Below are 12,829 nucleotides of genomic sequence, written 5' to 3' on the forward strand. Positions count from 1 at the left end.
CCCCTGCATTGACTGACTAAAGGATCTTAAGCGCTTGCTGCAAAGGGACAGAGTACGTAGCTCAACTACTAGCATTTAAGCCTTGAACTCCACTGAGACTGGAAAAAAAAACTTCTCTCTCCTGGTGCAACATCTCCCCAAGAGGATAAAAACAGACCAACTCATTTAATGAATTAAGCTTTTTTTTTTTAAGTTTTAAAACATCTACATTTAACCCAGATGAAAACAATGCGAGATGTGAATTCAGCAGAGTAATTTGATTGGAATTGTAAAATTGAAAGAGGTTCTCTTCTTCTGAGCAAGCAACAGTTTAAAACAAAGGCGTAGTGAACATTGTTTGCTACATAAGGGCAGCATCTAGCTCATTCCAAAAACCAACTACTTCCCCCCATATCATTTATCAATGTACAAGAAAAAAAAAACAGATTTGTTTACAAAACTGAAGTAAATATTTTCAGGAAAAAAAAGGTACTGTAAACATGAGTGGAACCTATGTGAAACAGGAAAAAAAATGTGTTGTCAAGACAACGATGTTAAAATCACCAATTTTGGAAGTGGATGGAAATATTTTCAAGTGAAAAATATGCCCCCATTATTTAAAAAACCTAAATTTAATTTATGATGAAGCACTGTATACCACTCAGATTAAGGGATTACATCTGCATTTGAACAAAGAAATTGCACTATCTACATTTTCAATAATAAAATCAGACACCTTTTGAGGCAATTCAGCCATTTTCTAAATGAAATCTAGTTTTATCATCTGAACACCATTCCTGAAAATGAACCAAGTTTTTTTTTGTTGTAACGAATTATATTTGCAGCGAAGAGTATGGAGAAAAAGAAGGGGAGTGCGAGTGTGTTGGGAGGGGAGAGGAACTTGAGGGAATGAAAGAGGGTAAAAATTAAATTAATGTTTTTGCCATCCCAGGAGCTGAAAATTAACTCTAGATCAATGGGGGAAAGTTCTTAATGTAAATGTTTTTCGCATATATAAATGCAAGAGCAGCACCCAGGCATTCCCCAGTTCTCCTGGATCTGCAGAGCAGAAATGTGGCAGAGACACAGTGCTGTGGTGAAAGCTGCAGTTAGCATATTGAAAGGCATGTATCTTTGAAAATATGTGAAACAAGGAGAAGAGCATTATTAATCCATATTGGGGCAGTGAGAGTGGGGATGGCCATCATTTAGTTGCAAGGAGGGGCAAAGGGAACACTGATTTCCTCCTCAAGTTTCAGGCTCCACCTGGAGTGAAGGAAAGGAGGCAGCAGAGAGGCATAGACCAAAGCTACTCAAGTGCAACGGTGCTCAGCAGTCAGCACTTCCCTCCTCACCCACCTGGGCAGGGAAGAGATCCTGATTTCAACCCCCTGCTACTAGGGGCTGCCTTGTCGGGCAGGTAGCATGCAGCTCTCTGGAACTGGCTCATCTCTTCTGCAGCCTGCTTTATCCAGCTCCACCCCAGCTCTCAGTGCAGAGCAAGAGGAAGCCAGCTGGACAGGCTGGGGAAGGGGATGAACTTGCTGCAACATCAAATCACCACCAACCTGTCCAGCCACCACCTTGAGCTCAAGTAAGGGGGAGGATGGGAGAGAGAGACCTAGGAATTTGGGGGAAAGGGCTGTTTGGGATGAATGGGAGGGAGAGCTGTCAGTGGACATTTAGAAGGGAGAACAAGGAGTGTGACAGTGAACTTCTACAGCAGGGGGCCCTGGGATGGCAAAGTGTAGTGTGAGCATCTGTGCCCTTGCTTGGTTGACTAAAGGACTCCATTAGATGTGTGGGGCAGGTGGATGGTAGCTGTACCTCCATAGGGTTTTCTGCTTCACTCTACGCCAGTCTTTTCATAACTCCCATCTCATTAAACATAATAGGGGATTTAGTAATGACTATGCTCATACATTAAACCATTTTAAAAATAGTGTGACCATTTATTTCTGTCTCCTAATTAGTTCATGTTTTATGCTACTGCAGTTACAGTGGAGATGTGAAAACCCTAAAGGAAACTCAAGTACTGGGGAAATCCCTTAATGCTGTGGTTATTTATTAGATGAAATAAGAGAGGGAAAGCAGGTAATATTAATGCTCTGCAAGAAACATGATTTCCGGCCATTTTATCCTATGATCTCAGTATCAGACATTTAACAATAATGGTAGCCAATAGTTTTTTCTTCCCATCTTTTAAATGCTTAATAAAACAGGAACATTCTTAATGTTGTATTTGAAATATTAATGATTCCGTTTTAAACAATAGCTCTCTACAGTCAATGCTCCAAGATTTTACCAGATTATTCTACCTTCAGAAGAATTTACATTTTTGGACTGTGTGCACAAAAGCTCTCCCAGCACAACTGAAACACTAACTAACATTTGCTTATAATAAATAGGTACACCTACTGCATAGATGGGCAATAATTTTTGAGGGGGGTGGGTGGGCACTCCAAGATTTTGGAAAGTGGTTGAAGGCCTCATTCTTCCATGATATTAATGGAGGAGATGTGGGGTCTGGAATGGAAGTTGGGTGCAGAAGGATCTTGGGGTAAGGGACTGGGATGCAGAAGGGGGACTGGAGTCTGAGAGGGAGTTGGGAGGAAGCAGGCAGTTGTGACCTAGGCAGGAGACTGGAGTGCAGGGGTTTGGGATGTGACCTACAGTAGGAGGGGATTGTGATCTGGAACAGGAGATTGGGGTGCCAGATCTGGGAGGGGGTATAGGTGTAAGACGGGGACAAAGGGTTTGGGTATGTTGAGTGGGGGGAGCAGAGTTGAAGCAGGAAAAGGCTGGGGTGCCAGAAGCAGGCTGTGGCCAAGAGACTTCCTCATCAGCTGCCAAACTAGCCTGCCTGCCTGCAGAGCTTAAAATGTTTCCCAGACAACCTGCCTGCTTGCCTGGCCATGTGCTTCATGAATAACTGAGCCCAGAAAGAGGGCATGATTCTTCTATTGGCTGGTTTCTGCCAGAAACCGGCCAATGGGAATATGCTGGGGACATGGCATCTTCTAAAACTTCCCCCCTACCCTTCAGTTTCAAAACAGAAACGGAGCCCTGCAGCCACTTTTCTGCACGGCACACAGGACTGCGGGGCAAGCTGGGGAGCCTGCCTGAGGCTCCTTGCTGCCACTGTGGGCTGGATCCAGCCTACGGGTCATATTTTGTCCAGGCCAGGCCTAGTGGGTTACCCATTAACATTAACTGCTTGACACCGTCTAGGAATGTAATGTTTTGTTTTATAATTCAAAGGAGGCAAAATGCTCTCGCTCTCTCAAGTATAGGGAGAAAAGCCAAACAGTATTTGGATTCTGATTGCTACCCATCAGACAAATCATGTTTCAAAATCATTCAGCTCAAAACACTCCATGACTGATGCATAACAGCAAAGCGCAGAGGCTTACTTGAGTTTTGAGAATAGAGAGGCCCGCCATTAACATGAGGTTGAGCAGAAAACGTGCTACCCATCAGACAAATCATGTTTCAAAATCATTCAGCTCAAAACACTATGACTGATGCATAACAGCAAAGCGCAGAGGCTTACTTGAGTTTTGAGAATAGAGAGGCCCGCCATTAACATGAGGTTGAGCAGAAAACGGGGCAGTCACAGAGGGATTCCGTCTGTATCCACCAGAAGATGCTGAAGAAGTGGTAGAGTTGTGTCGTGAAATTTGCCTGGTCATTGTACCATACTGGGAACCAGGAACTGAACCAGGAGCAGCTGAAAAAGCAGTAGCCAAAAGGAACCAACAAGACGACTTAAGCCAAGTATTACTTAGGACAGAATAGAAAAAACAGAAAGAAGCCTCAGAATACAGTGAATGCTTGAAACCAACACTCTTGTATCTTGAAGTCAGCAGCAAGATATTAACAAAACAAAAAAGAAACATCTTGTTATGCCAGTCTTGCATATTAGCCATGAAAGATATGTTAAGTAACAATGTAACAAGATACATCATATACATTTTCTGAAGCGTTGTAGACATTTTAACCACTTATGCAGACTGTTGAATCTGCTTCTTCCCTAAATTTAAAGTGAATTTTTGTACTTGCACTACCTGTTATTAAACAAAAAGAAAGGAACACTTTGAAAAGGTTATGTATCTTCTTAAAACAAACACTTTTGCATTCTGAAACAAATGTAATCAATTTAGCCAAACCAAAAAAAACCCCAGAACAACAAAACCATTACTGTATAGATTAAGTAGTAAAGGGAAAGGACACCACCACCACCAGAACAGTTTGTTTTAAGTTGGGTGCTCAAGCAAGCATAAAAACAGATACAATTCTAGGACACTTTCCACGTTTTAATTTCTTCTGTTTCCAACTGTGTTTCCATATAAGGAACTTGCATTAACAAACTAGAATAGTCAGCACAAGATGTGTCTGCATTCTTCTGTGAGATCAGCACCAATTCCTACCCGCTTTATATCTGGTGTGCACCACTCAATATTGCACATGAATAATGAATACATGTTCCATCTTTTTCATGTTGGCTATTTCATTTTTTGTGTCACACAAGTCAGAGAATGTCACACTGTTGAAGTGCATCTTGTGTTGCTTGAACTCTTTGTCAATGTACAAGTTCTTTTCAGATTCCAAATGTAGCAAAAGTATTGTAGTAAAATATTACTACATGCATATCTACGTAAACACGCACTATTCTGAAGTTGCAGACTAAATGCTATTCAAAGTCACTTTCACTTAACATTTCAGACAAGAGAAAGCGTACGAGAATTATGGGTCAAAGCCTCTAAAGTTATTTTTGTGGTAAGGCAATGACAGCTGTCTTTGGTTGGGATGGTGAACTAAACGTTCTCTGAGGCAATGCTCTCAAAAACCCTCTCTAACAGCAATGCATGACATTCATCGTGCAGTTTGAGAAGACAAACTGGTCATTAATAATGACTTCAAAGCTTGTGAATCCAAGATATCTGAAAATGCCAAAAAAGCAATGCAAACTGATTTCCTTTACCATCCCAACCAAATCTATCAGGAATTAAGTCACTTCATATCTTCTCATTGGCACGTGCAGGAGAATTCCTCAAATCTCCCAGGATTAGGTCTCCTTGAAGGATCACATAATTGTAACCACACTGAGCCAGACATTTCTGCTTTTCCTTTTACATTTTCTCCTCACAATCAGTCCTCAAGATAAATGCACCATCTCCACTCCACCCACTACTGTTTTCAAGTGACAGTGTTCTTTATTGGTGAACTTCTTTAGATTTCCTCCTCCCGACCGCCAAACACAAGAACACATGAACAAGAACTACACCCCTGCTGAATTCACACTGTTAATTGGATCTTAGCTTTAGTGGGAATATTAGGATTCAAAGCAACTAAAAGTTTTTCCATATTTTACATGTTTATCTTCAGAGGCTTTCACCACAGGAAATTAGTTGAGATTAGATTTGTTAAAAAAAGAACACTGATGATTATATTAAATGACATACACCCACTACAAAAGGCAAATGGCTCCTATAAATCCATTAGGAGGGGCTTATTATTGATTATGCCAACTAACTGCAATCACGCCAGTGCTGACAAGTCTCACCTATTGTAATGCCCATCAGGAGAGGTGGTGGCAGCGGTGGTGCTGGTGGGACTCCAGGAGGAGGAGGAACAGAAATTTGTGCTAATAAAATAGTTCATATTGCCAGTTAGGCTATGAGCAAGAGGAGCTACATTTTAAAGACAACAGGATCTTAGAAAATGTCCAGTTCAAGAAAATATTCAACATTAATAAATGGATATGCACTCAGGCCCCAATTCTACAAGAGCATATCTTTTTACTGCATGGTACACTTATCCACTTGACTGGGGTGCTTTGTAAAAGTAAGATCCATGCAGTCCAAGGACACAGAGTGGGCCTTAAAACTTGGTAAGAAGTGAATATTTATAAACAAAAGGAACAAGTTTCTTTCACTAAAAAAAAAGTTGATGTGAATACCACTACTCTACTGTATAAGACTAATTTGGATGGTCAATATTTTATCCAAAATATCGTACTGTTCCTAAATGACACAGATTTACTAAGCCAGCAATCGCATCTTCCTCCGCGGTCTTGCTTCTTGACTATAACAGACAAGTACCACAAAGAGTTCTCCAACTCAAATGGTAGAGACATATGCCTTTCATATTGTGTGATAAGCTTTAAACAATCTTCACATTACAATTCAGTTTGGTTTTAATCATGCGGGTGGATGTTGGTCAATTTCACTAGTGATGGTGTTTGATCATTTCTAGGGTATTCCCCATCTTCTTAAGGGGTTTAATAAAAGGAAGAATTTCATTTTTAATTTACAACTGTAAAGGGTATAATCAGACTATTTCAGAAGACAATTCTTATGCAGGTTGTTCTCTTCTCAGGACATCTAGAAATGTCTATTGTCAATACACATTTGAAAGCACAGATTCTACTTGCTCCTCATATCTTAAAAAGGAAAAATCATGTTACAATGCAATGAATAAAAATGAATAAAAAAACAGCTAACAATTTTTTGGGGGGAGCAATTCTCTTCCAACCACTTCAAAAGGGAAGGTATGAGAAGGTCAATACTCCCTTGACATTTATGGGACACAGATGCCACAAAACAGGATTCTGCGTATTTCACAGTTTCAAAACCATTACACCTACAAAGGAGTTCCTTTGAAAAAATGTCTGAATGAGCCACACTGCAGTATTAGGCAACATAAAAAGAATTTCAAATACCTGGCCCAACAGTTGGTGGTGATGGTGTAGGCACGGCAATGGGAATGCCAATACTGCTGCTTCCACTATTCTCTCGACTGCCACTTCCTCCACTACTGCCACTAAAGGAGAGGAGGGGAAGGAGGAAAAGACATATCAGCACTGTTTTCCATAGTGACCAGGTAAATTAACTCAGTTGAATACATTTGGTGTAAAACAAATAATAAAATAAAAATACCTGTAGATTGACTGTTCACAAAACCCCTATTACTTATCACCCTCAGATCAATTTATCAGAATATATTAAACTCTAGTGGATACAGATATCATTAGTTAATCTGTTAGCCACTTTGTTTATACCCATGGCTTTGAATTACTGATATCTAAAAATGTAAGCAACCATTGGCGACCTAGACAGATGTTAGTCCAGCATGAATACAGCAATGGCTCCAGGCATCTTGAACTAAGTAACAGCAAACTGGGTATTAAAGGGTTCAGGCATAAGCCATTTGTAACCTGTGTGATGTGTGCTATATGCTGAAGAAGTCTCCCTTTTGCTAAATGAATACTTGTATTAAAAAAATTTGAGTAATTAACCATTTTACTGAAACCTGCCGAACCCAGCTGCTAGCCACTATGAGAGCACACGCTTTCTGCAGAAATCATAACATTTTACATATAGGCATCTTGGACGTCATTACGTATTTTTCCAACCAAACAGAAACCAAGGTACTGAGTAAGAATACAAGTACAAAATTAATAAATATGCCTTTAGCCAAGACTTGAATTTACAGAGATTAAACAGGAAGTGAACTGAACCACCCAGGTGCCCTGTAACTAAAAATTAATTTCCACATATCCATCCTAATACAATAGCACTCAAGGAACTTTATTTACCATTTCTGTGCAGCCATATATAAATGGCTATCAAGGCGTCAAGCACAGATTATTGAAAGATTATCTTAAGAATCATTTTACTATAAAAAACAAAGGTCTAGACAAATCCTTTAAAATTAGTCTTCTGTATGCTGAAGACCTTGATCTTGTCACCATGGTTACAGCTGAGTTTCTATCTGCAGTCTACGTAAAAGAAGATCTTGTCAGATAAAAAAGGGAGACTTTACATCTGCCAACTAAACAGAATGCATTTGGTTTATAACATACTTTAATATGACAATTTTTTTAACTGACCTCAAGCTACTCAAAAAAGAAGTTAACATTTTCCCAAAATCCGAAAGGTCACCCTGAACCCCAGAACTGCCATTATTCTATTAAACGTTTAAACATCACAGATCATTTCAGCATCACATTATATCGATCCCTGAAACAACCATCACTGTCAAAATCTTGTCTGTATTCAGGTTGCAGATGTCAATTTATTTCTTGGTTTGACCAGAGATTGTATTGCAGCTTCTAACAGCAGCTTTATTGGGGAGCATTCGTTAGGTATAGAGACACCTCTACACTCTTATCCCAAGAGAGCATCTCTCCAGAGAAAGTTCCGTCCTGTCAATGTGCTTCAGCATGTGGAATTTGATTGGCACTACTGTGCTGCTTCTGTGATAAATTTTAGCTTCCAATACTGTCAATCTAGCAGGTCAAAAATATGATTTTCCTTGAACAATAAAAGCAAACCTCACTTCTGACAGGTTAGCTTCGCTAAAATATTTTCTAATCAAGAACAGTTTTACTATATAATTAGCAGTAGTGGAATCAAAACTTACCTGTATTTTCTACCTTGGCCTAAAGTCTGATAAGTTATACCATCCAACAGATATTCCATCTCCCTATTCGCTCGTATAATTTCTGAAATTTTGTCTCATTGGGAAAAGCAAAAAGCTATAGAAGAGACTAGGTTGTGCATTCAAAGCTGTACGTATGCATAAACAAAGCCTATGTTGCATTACCTTTGAAAAACTGAAACAGATATTGCTAACGTTAACAGATCTAGAGGTACCAAATCCAGATAGCAACATATACAAAGAAGAATCTAAGGTATTTAAACCACACCTGTCTTCTCCATCCACCTAAGTAGCAGTCGGGCATAAAGCTTCAATGCAATGCTAACGACTGTCAGCATGCAAGGCAAGACAGTCCTACAGAATTAGAAGCAATGTACTCTACCTGTGTGTTCTTGGTCTCTGGTTTAAGGAAGCTGTTCTTCCTGGACTGTGTTGACTCCCGAGTCTAGCAGGACTGGTCATGTAATCATTAGGAACAGTTGGAGGTTTAACTGGCTCCAGGGTTTTGTAAGGAGTATTTCGTCTAATCAAATGAAAGTGGGTTGGAGGAGAGAAAAAACTTTAATTAAAGTGTTGAAACCATCTGTTCTCATAAAGTTTCACTTTAAAGTCATTGCACAGTGACCCAACATTACTATACAGAAACCAACTCTGAAAGAGACAAGTTAAATAGGGGTTTCATTCTTAACATGTTAATTCTGCATATTAAAAAAAATCTTTAAAAAGGGGACTCTTTTTAGTCACCTTTCCCGGACAAATTATATTTTAAAAGGTAAAATGGAAATTTTAGTATCTATATAATATATGAATGTAGTACAGCCATTAGCTCTTCTTCCTGATGTGGGGCAAAGCAAGCCAGAGGGAGCCTGCACAGAACCCACTAATTAGAAGAGGGCTTACTGAAAGAGCCAATCAGTAAATGGCTTGTTGCAGCAGCCAGTCAAGGCCAGCAGGGGCCATATATAGAGGGCAATTGTTCTTGGCAAGCTAGGGTGAAGGACTAAGGCGTAAAACCAGTCTGGCTAGAGCAGTGCTGGGCAGAGTAGAAGGGAAAAAGGAGCTTCTGGCTGGCCACTGCCAGACCGAGGCCTTGGAGGAAGGCAGGTAATTATGTAGTTACAAGGGAAGTGGCCTAGAGAAAAAGAGGAAGCAGAGGAGTTGTAAGAAGGACAATGAATGGCTGCCAGCTATAGAGTCCAGCTATAGCCTGCTACTCTGAATTAGGACAGTAAAAGGACAGACCTGTGCCCTCCCCCTCAACTTGCCCTGAGGGAAATGGCCAACACAGACTGCAGTTTACCCCTTAGCAAGGGACTAGACTGGTGATTACAGCAAGCCACTGAGGCTGTTTTCCCTGAACAGGGGAAACCAGCAGAGCAAGGAACAGCCTCCTGGCTGTGCCCTGAAGAGGACACGAGGGTCCAATGAGCAATACAGGTCACAGCATGGTGGAGACAAAGTAGGAGTAACAATGAGGGAGACACCACTGGAGGGGGGAGTCCTGCAGAAGGACTTGAGCTAGTTTCCACAGCAACCAGCAGGAGGTGCTGCAGTGGCGAGTTTGCACAGTTACAATGAAATAAAACCTATGGAAAAAATTATTTTGAAAATGCTTTCATAGAGCAAGGCCAAGCTGTATGTTCCTTTAAGCTGAAAAGCTAATTAAACACAAACACTAAATGTAGGGCCACAAGATATTCTTCAGTTTACATCTGTATGCACATACAGTACTAGGCAATCTATTATGCAATAGTACCTTTCAAGAGTTAAAATAATCTTTACACAGAATATTCCCTTGTATACATGCATTTTGAGGGAAGCATAGGTGTCCTAAAAATTTACTCTTTGCTAGGGTTACCAGGTGTCCAGTTTTGAACCAGACAGTCCAGTATTTGAGCTCTCTGTTCGGGAAACAAATTGAGAAAATATAAATGACAAAATATAAGTGTCTGGTATTTTCTAAATAAGATGTAATGTAGATTGTGATGTAATGTCAAGTGTGTCCGGTATTTTTGTTGAAACCATCTGGCAACACTACTCTTTACTAAAAGTATTCACTGTCTCATGTTTAGAGTCCCTGTGGTAGGGGTTGGTTTTGGGGTTTTTTTGTGGGGTTTTTTTGGGGGGGGGAGTTCACAAACGAAGTGGGAGGAAAATGAGAGACTATGAACATCTTCAATTGTGTGGATTTTGACAGATTGTTTAAACATGGAATGAATGTTTAAGTGATAAACCTTCATTCAGAGACTCAGTAATACAAGAGAATCTTACTAATTATTAGGGAAACCCATAGCAAGGTTCTGAATTTGGTGAGGTAACAGGTATGCACAACAAAAAAACAAGGCCAATGCATCACAAATCTGTTATAGGTAGCTTTAACTTATTATTCTATGAACACATTGTATTAAATTTATATTTTATAAGAATTCTCTCAGGAGCATTAGACCTCACTATTGCACTATTCCTAAATGCTTTCCTGATAAACAATATCCCAGTTATTTGCATGAATGCTGGGATTTGTGAATCAGTGAATTTAAGGTTTAAATTTTTTTTTTTTACAGTTTTAAACTAGATGCCACTGTTCTTTTGTTGTGCCAGAAAGATAATTTTGTCAGAAACTGGGAAAAGACATGCATACCTTACTCTCTTACAACTAGAACACAAACATAATATATACTGTAAGGTAAAACTGTTGGACAAAAAGTGGGTAGGTGACGGAGTAACCCAAGTTTCTATAGCTTTGTTTATTAGGACTCATCTGCATACATATTTCCTTCAGTCCTGTTCCTGGAAGCTGACTTGGCTGCCAGCTAAATGCTCTCAAAGACAGGTAGATGCAATCTTTACTATGCATTTTGGTTGTTCCACCAATCCATTATCTCTACTTCCCTCATGAGCTAGGATTTCACCCATGATCTCTATCCACTGTTCCCTGAAGGATCTCACCACACTTCATCCCACCCTCAGCTAGGGTTGCCAATTTTGTTTTGATGTGTTCCTGGAGGCTTCTTTGCATTTATTATTATTTTATTTCTGGAGACTCCAGGCAGATCCTGGAAGGCTCACAACCCTACACACAGCTGAAGCATACTATATCAATCAAGCAGGGAACTGGAGCCTATGCAATATTAACCAACAGTAGGTCAAGATTCTCATTCCCATAACCCATTCCAAGCAGGCTGAAACAAACCCTAGAGACTTTTTTTAAAAATGAACACAGTACATTACATTTCAATATTAAAGCAGTGACACAGCGCAGCACTGAAGTGCTGCATCAGGATTGAAAGCTTTGATGCTTCCAGAGCCCTGCAACCCTATCTTTTTAAAAAGGGGGTTGCAGTTCCCCCACTTTGCTTGGTTGGGTCTCTTGATCACCACTGAGCTACCTTGGAACCCCACCATTACTCAGCTCCCCAACTTGGAAAACACATATGTAAGTAGGGATGTTAAAAAGTGGTTAATTAGGTAACCGTGTAACCACTGAAATTTGCAAGTTACATGCTGTGGGCTCTGCAGTACAAACTTTATACTGTAGAGCCAGCAGCTGGCTCTCTGGGATGGTGCCCTCCAGAAGCCAGCTTTTAAGTCGGTTCCTAGCATGCACTGGCTCCCACCTGTAGCCCTGCCCCAGGGGAGCCAGCTGCCTCTAATAGAGGCAGCAGCCTGGGGCAGCAGCCAGCTCCCATCTGCAACCCTGCTCCCCGGGAACTGGCTCCCCAGAAGTCTGTGTGTAATCATTAACAGCAACCAATAAGCCCAGGCTTATCTGTTAACTGTTTAAATGGTTATACTATTACATCCCTATCCATAATTGTTAAATCCACGGCAGCTCACCAGCACTCACATTCTATCTACCGTACCCTGTATGTTCAAGGCAAAGATTCAGGTGACTGAACAGCAACATCCACAGACAAGTTTCTATTTAAGATCTCCACCAAAAGGCCCCCCCCCCATAATAATCCAAACAAAATGAGACTGTTTGCTCAGTGTTTTCAAGTACCACAATTTCAGTCCATAGCATAACCATCACCTGGGGGCGTGTGTGGTGTCAAATAGCAGTGAAACTGAAGCTGAAGTAGAAAGTGTGCTGTTTGAGGGTGCAATCCCTCAAGTAAGCATTAAAACTAATTCAAATGAGCAAACAAATTAGGAGTTGTTGCTGCCAGTACATCCTTCACATCTCTCCATACACACTTTCCATAAATATTGCACAAAGCATGGAAAGCATTTTCACAACTCTACACTATCAAGGAATAAGGAGTGAGTTGGCAACCAAATAAGATCCTTAATGTGGAGAAATCCTTTGCTATGTTAGTTTAAATAAGAACCTTAAAAAAAAGTGTTAAACGTGCAATAATATTTCTGCCTGACTATCAGAAAGGAAAAACCTCATCACTTTAATCTG

General features: G+C 40.3%; 1 protein-coding gene across 12 annotated transcripts in view; it reads right to left on the bottom strand.

The window, feature by feature from the left end:
* ABI1 (abl interactor 1) overlaps positions 1 to 12,829 on the bottom strand; it is a 144,660-nt gene that overhangs the window by 13,102 nt on the left and 118,729 nt on the right. For 4 of the 12 annotated variants that reach the window (XM_075922547.1, XM_006115270.4, XM_006115272.4 and 1 more), the window contains 4 exons: positions 8,807 to 8,947; positions 6,704 to 6,804; positions 5,546 to 5,626; positions 3,533 to 3,709 (listed from right to left, as the gene is read on the bottom strand). In XM_075922547.1, the coding sequence (XP_075778662.1) occupies positions 3,533 to 3,709; positions 5,546 to 5,626; positions 6,704 to 6,804; positions 8,807 to 8,947 (500 nt within the window). The remainder of the gene's footprint in view (positions 1 to 3,532; positions 3,710 to 5,545; positions 5,627 to 6,703; positions 6,805 to 8,806; positions 8,948 to 12,829) is intronic. The other 8 variants (XM_006115271.4, XM_006115274.5, XM_006115273.4 and 5 more) reach the window with 3 other exon arrangements.

The sequence above is a fragment of the Pelodiscus sinensis genome, chromosome 2 (assembly GCF_052426305.1).
Source record: "Pelodiscus sinensis isolate ZL-2025 chromosome 2, ASM5242630v1, whole genome shotgun sequence".
In the NCBI taxonomy this organism is placed as follows: domain Eukaryota; kingdom Metazoa; phylum Chordata; order Testudines; family Trionychidae; genus Pelodiscus; species Pelodiscus sinensis.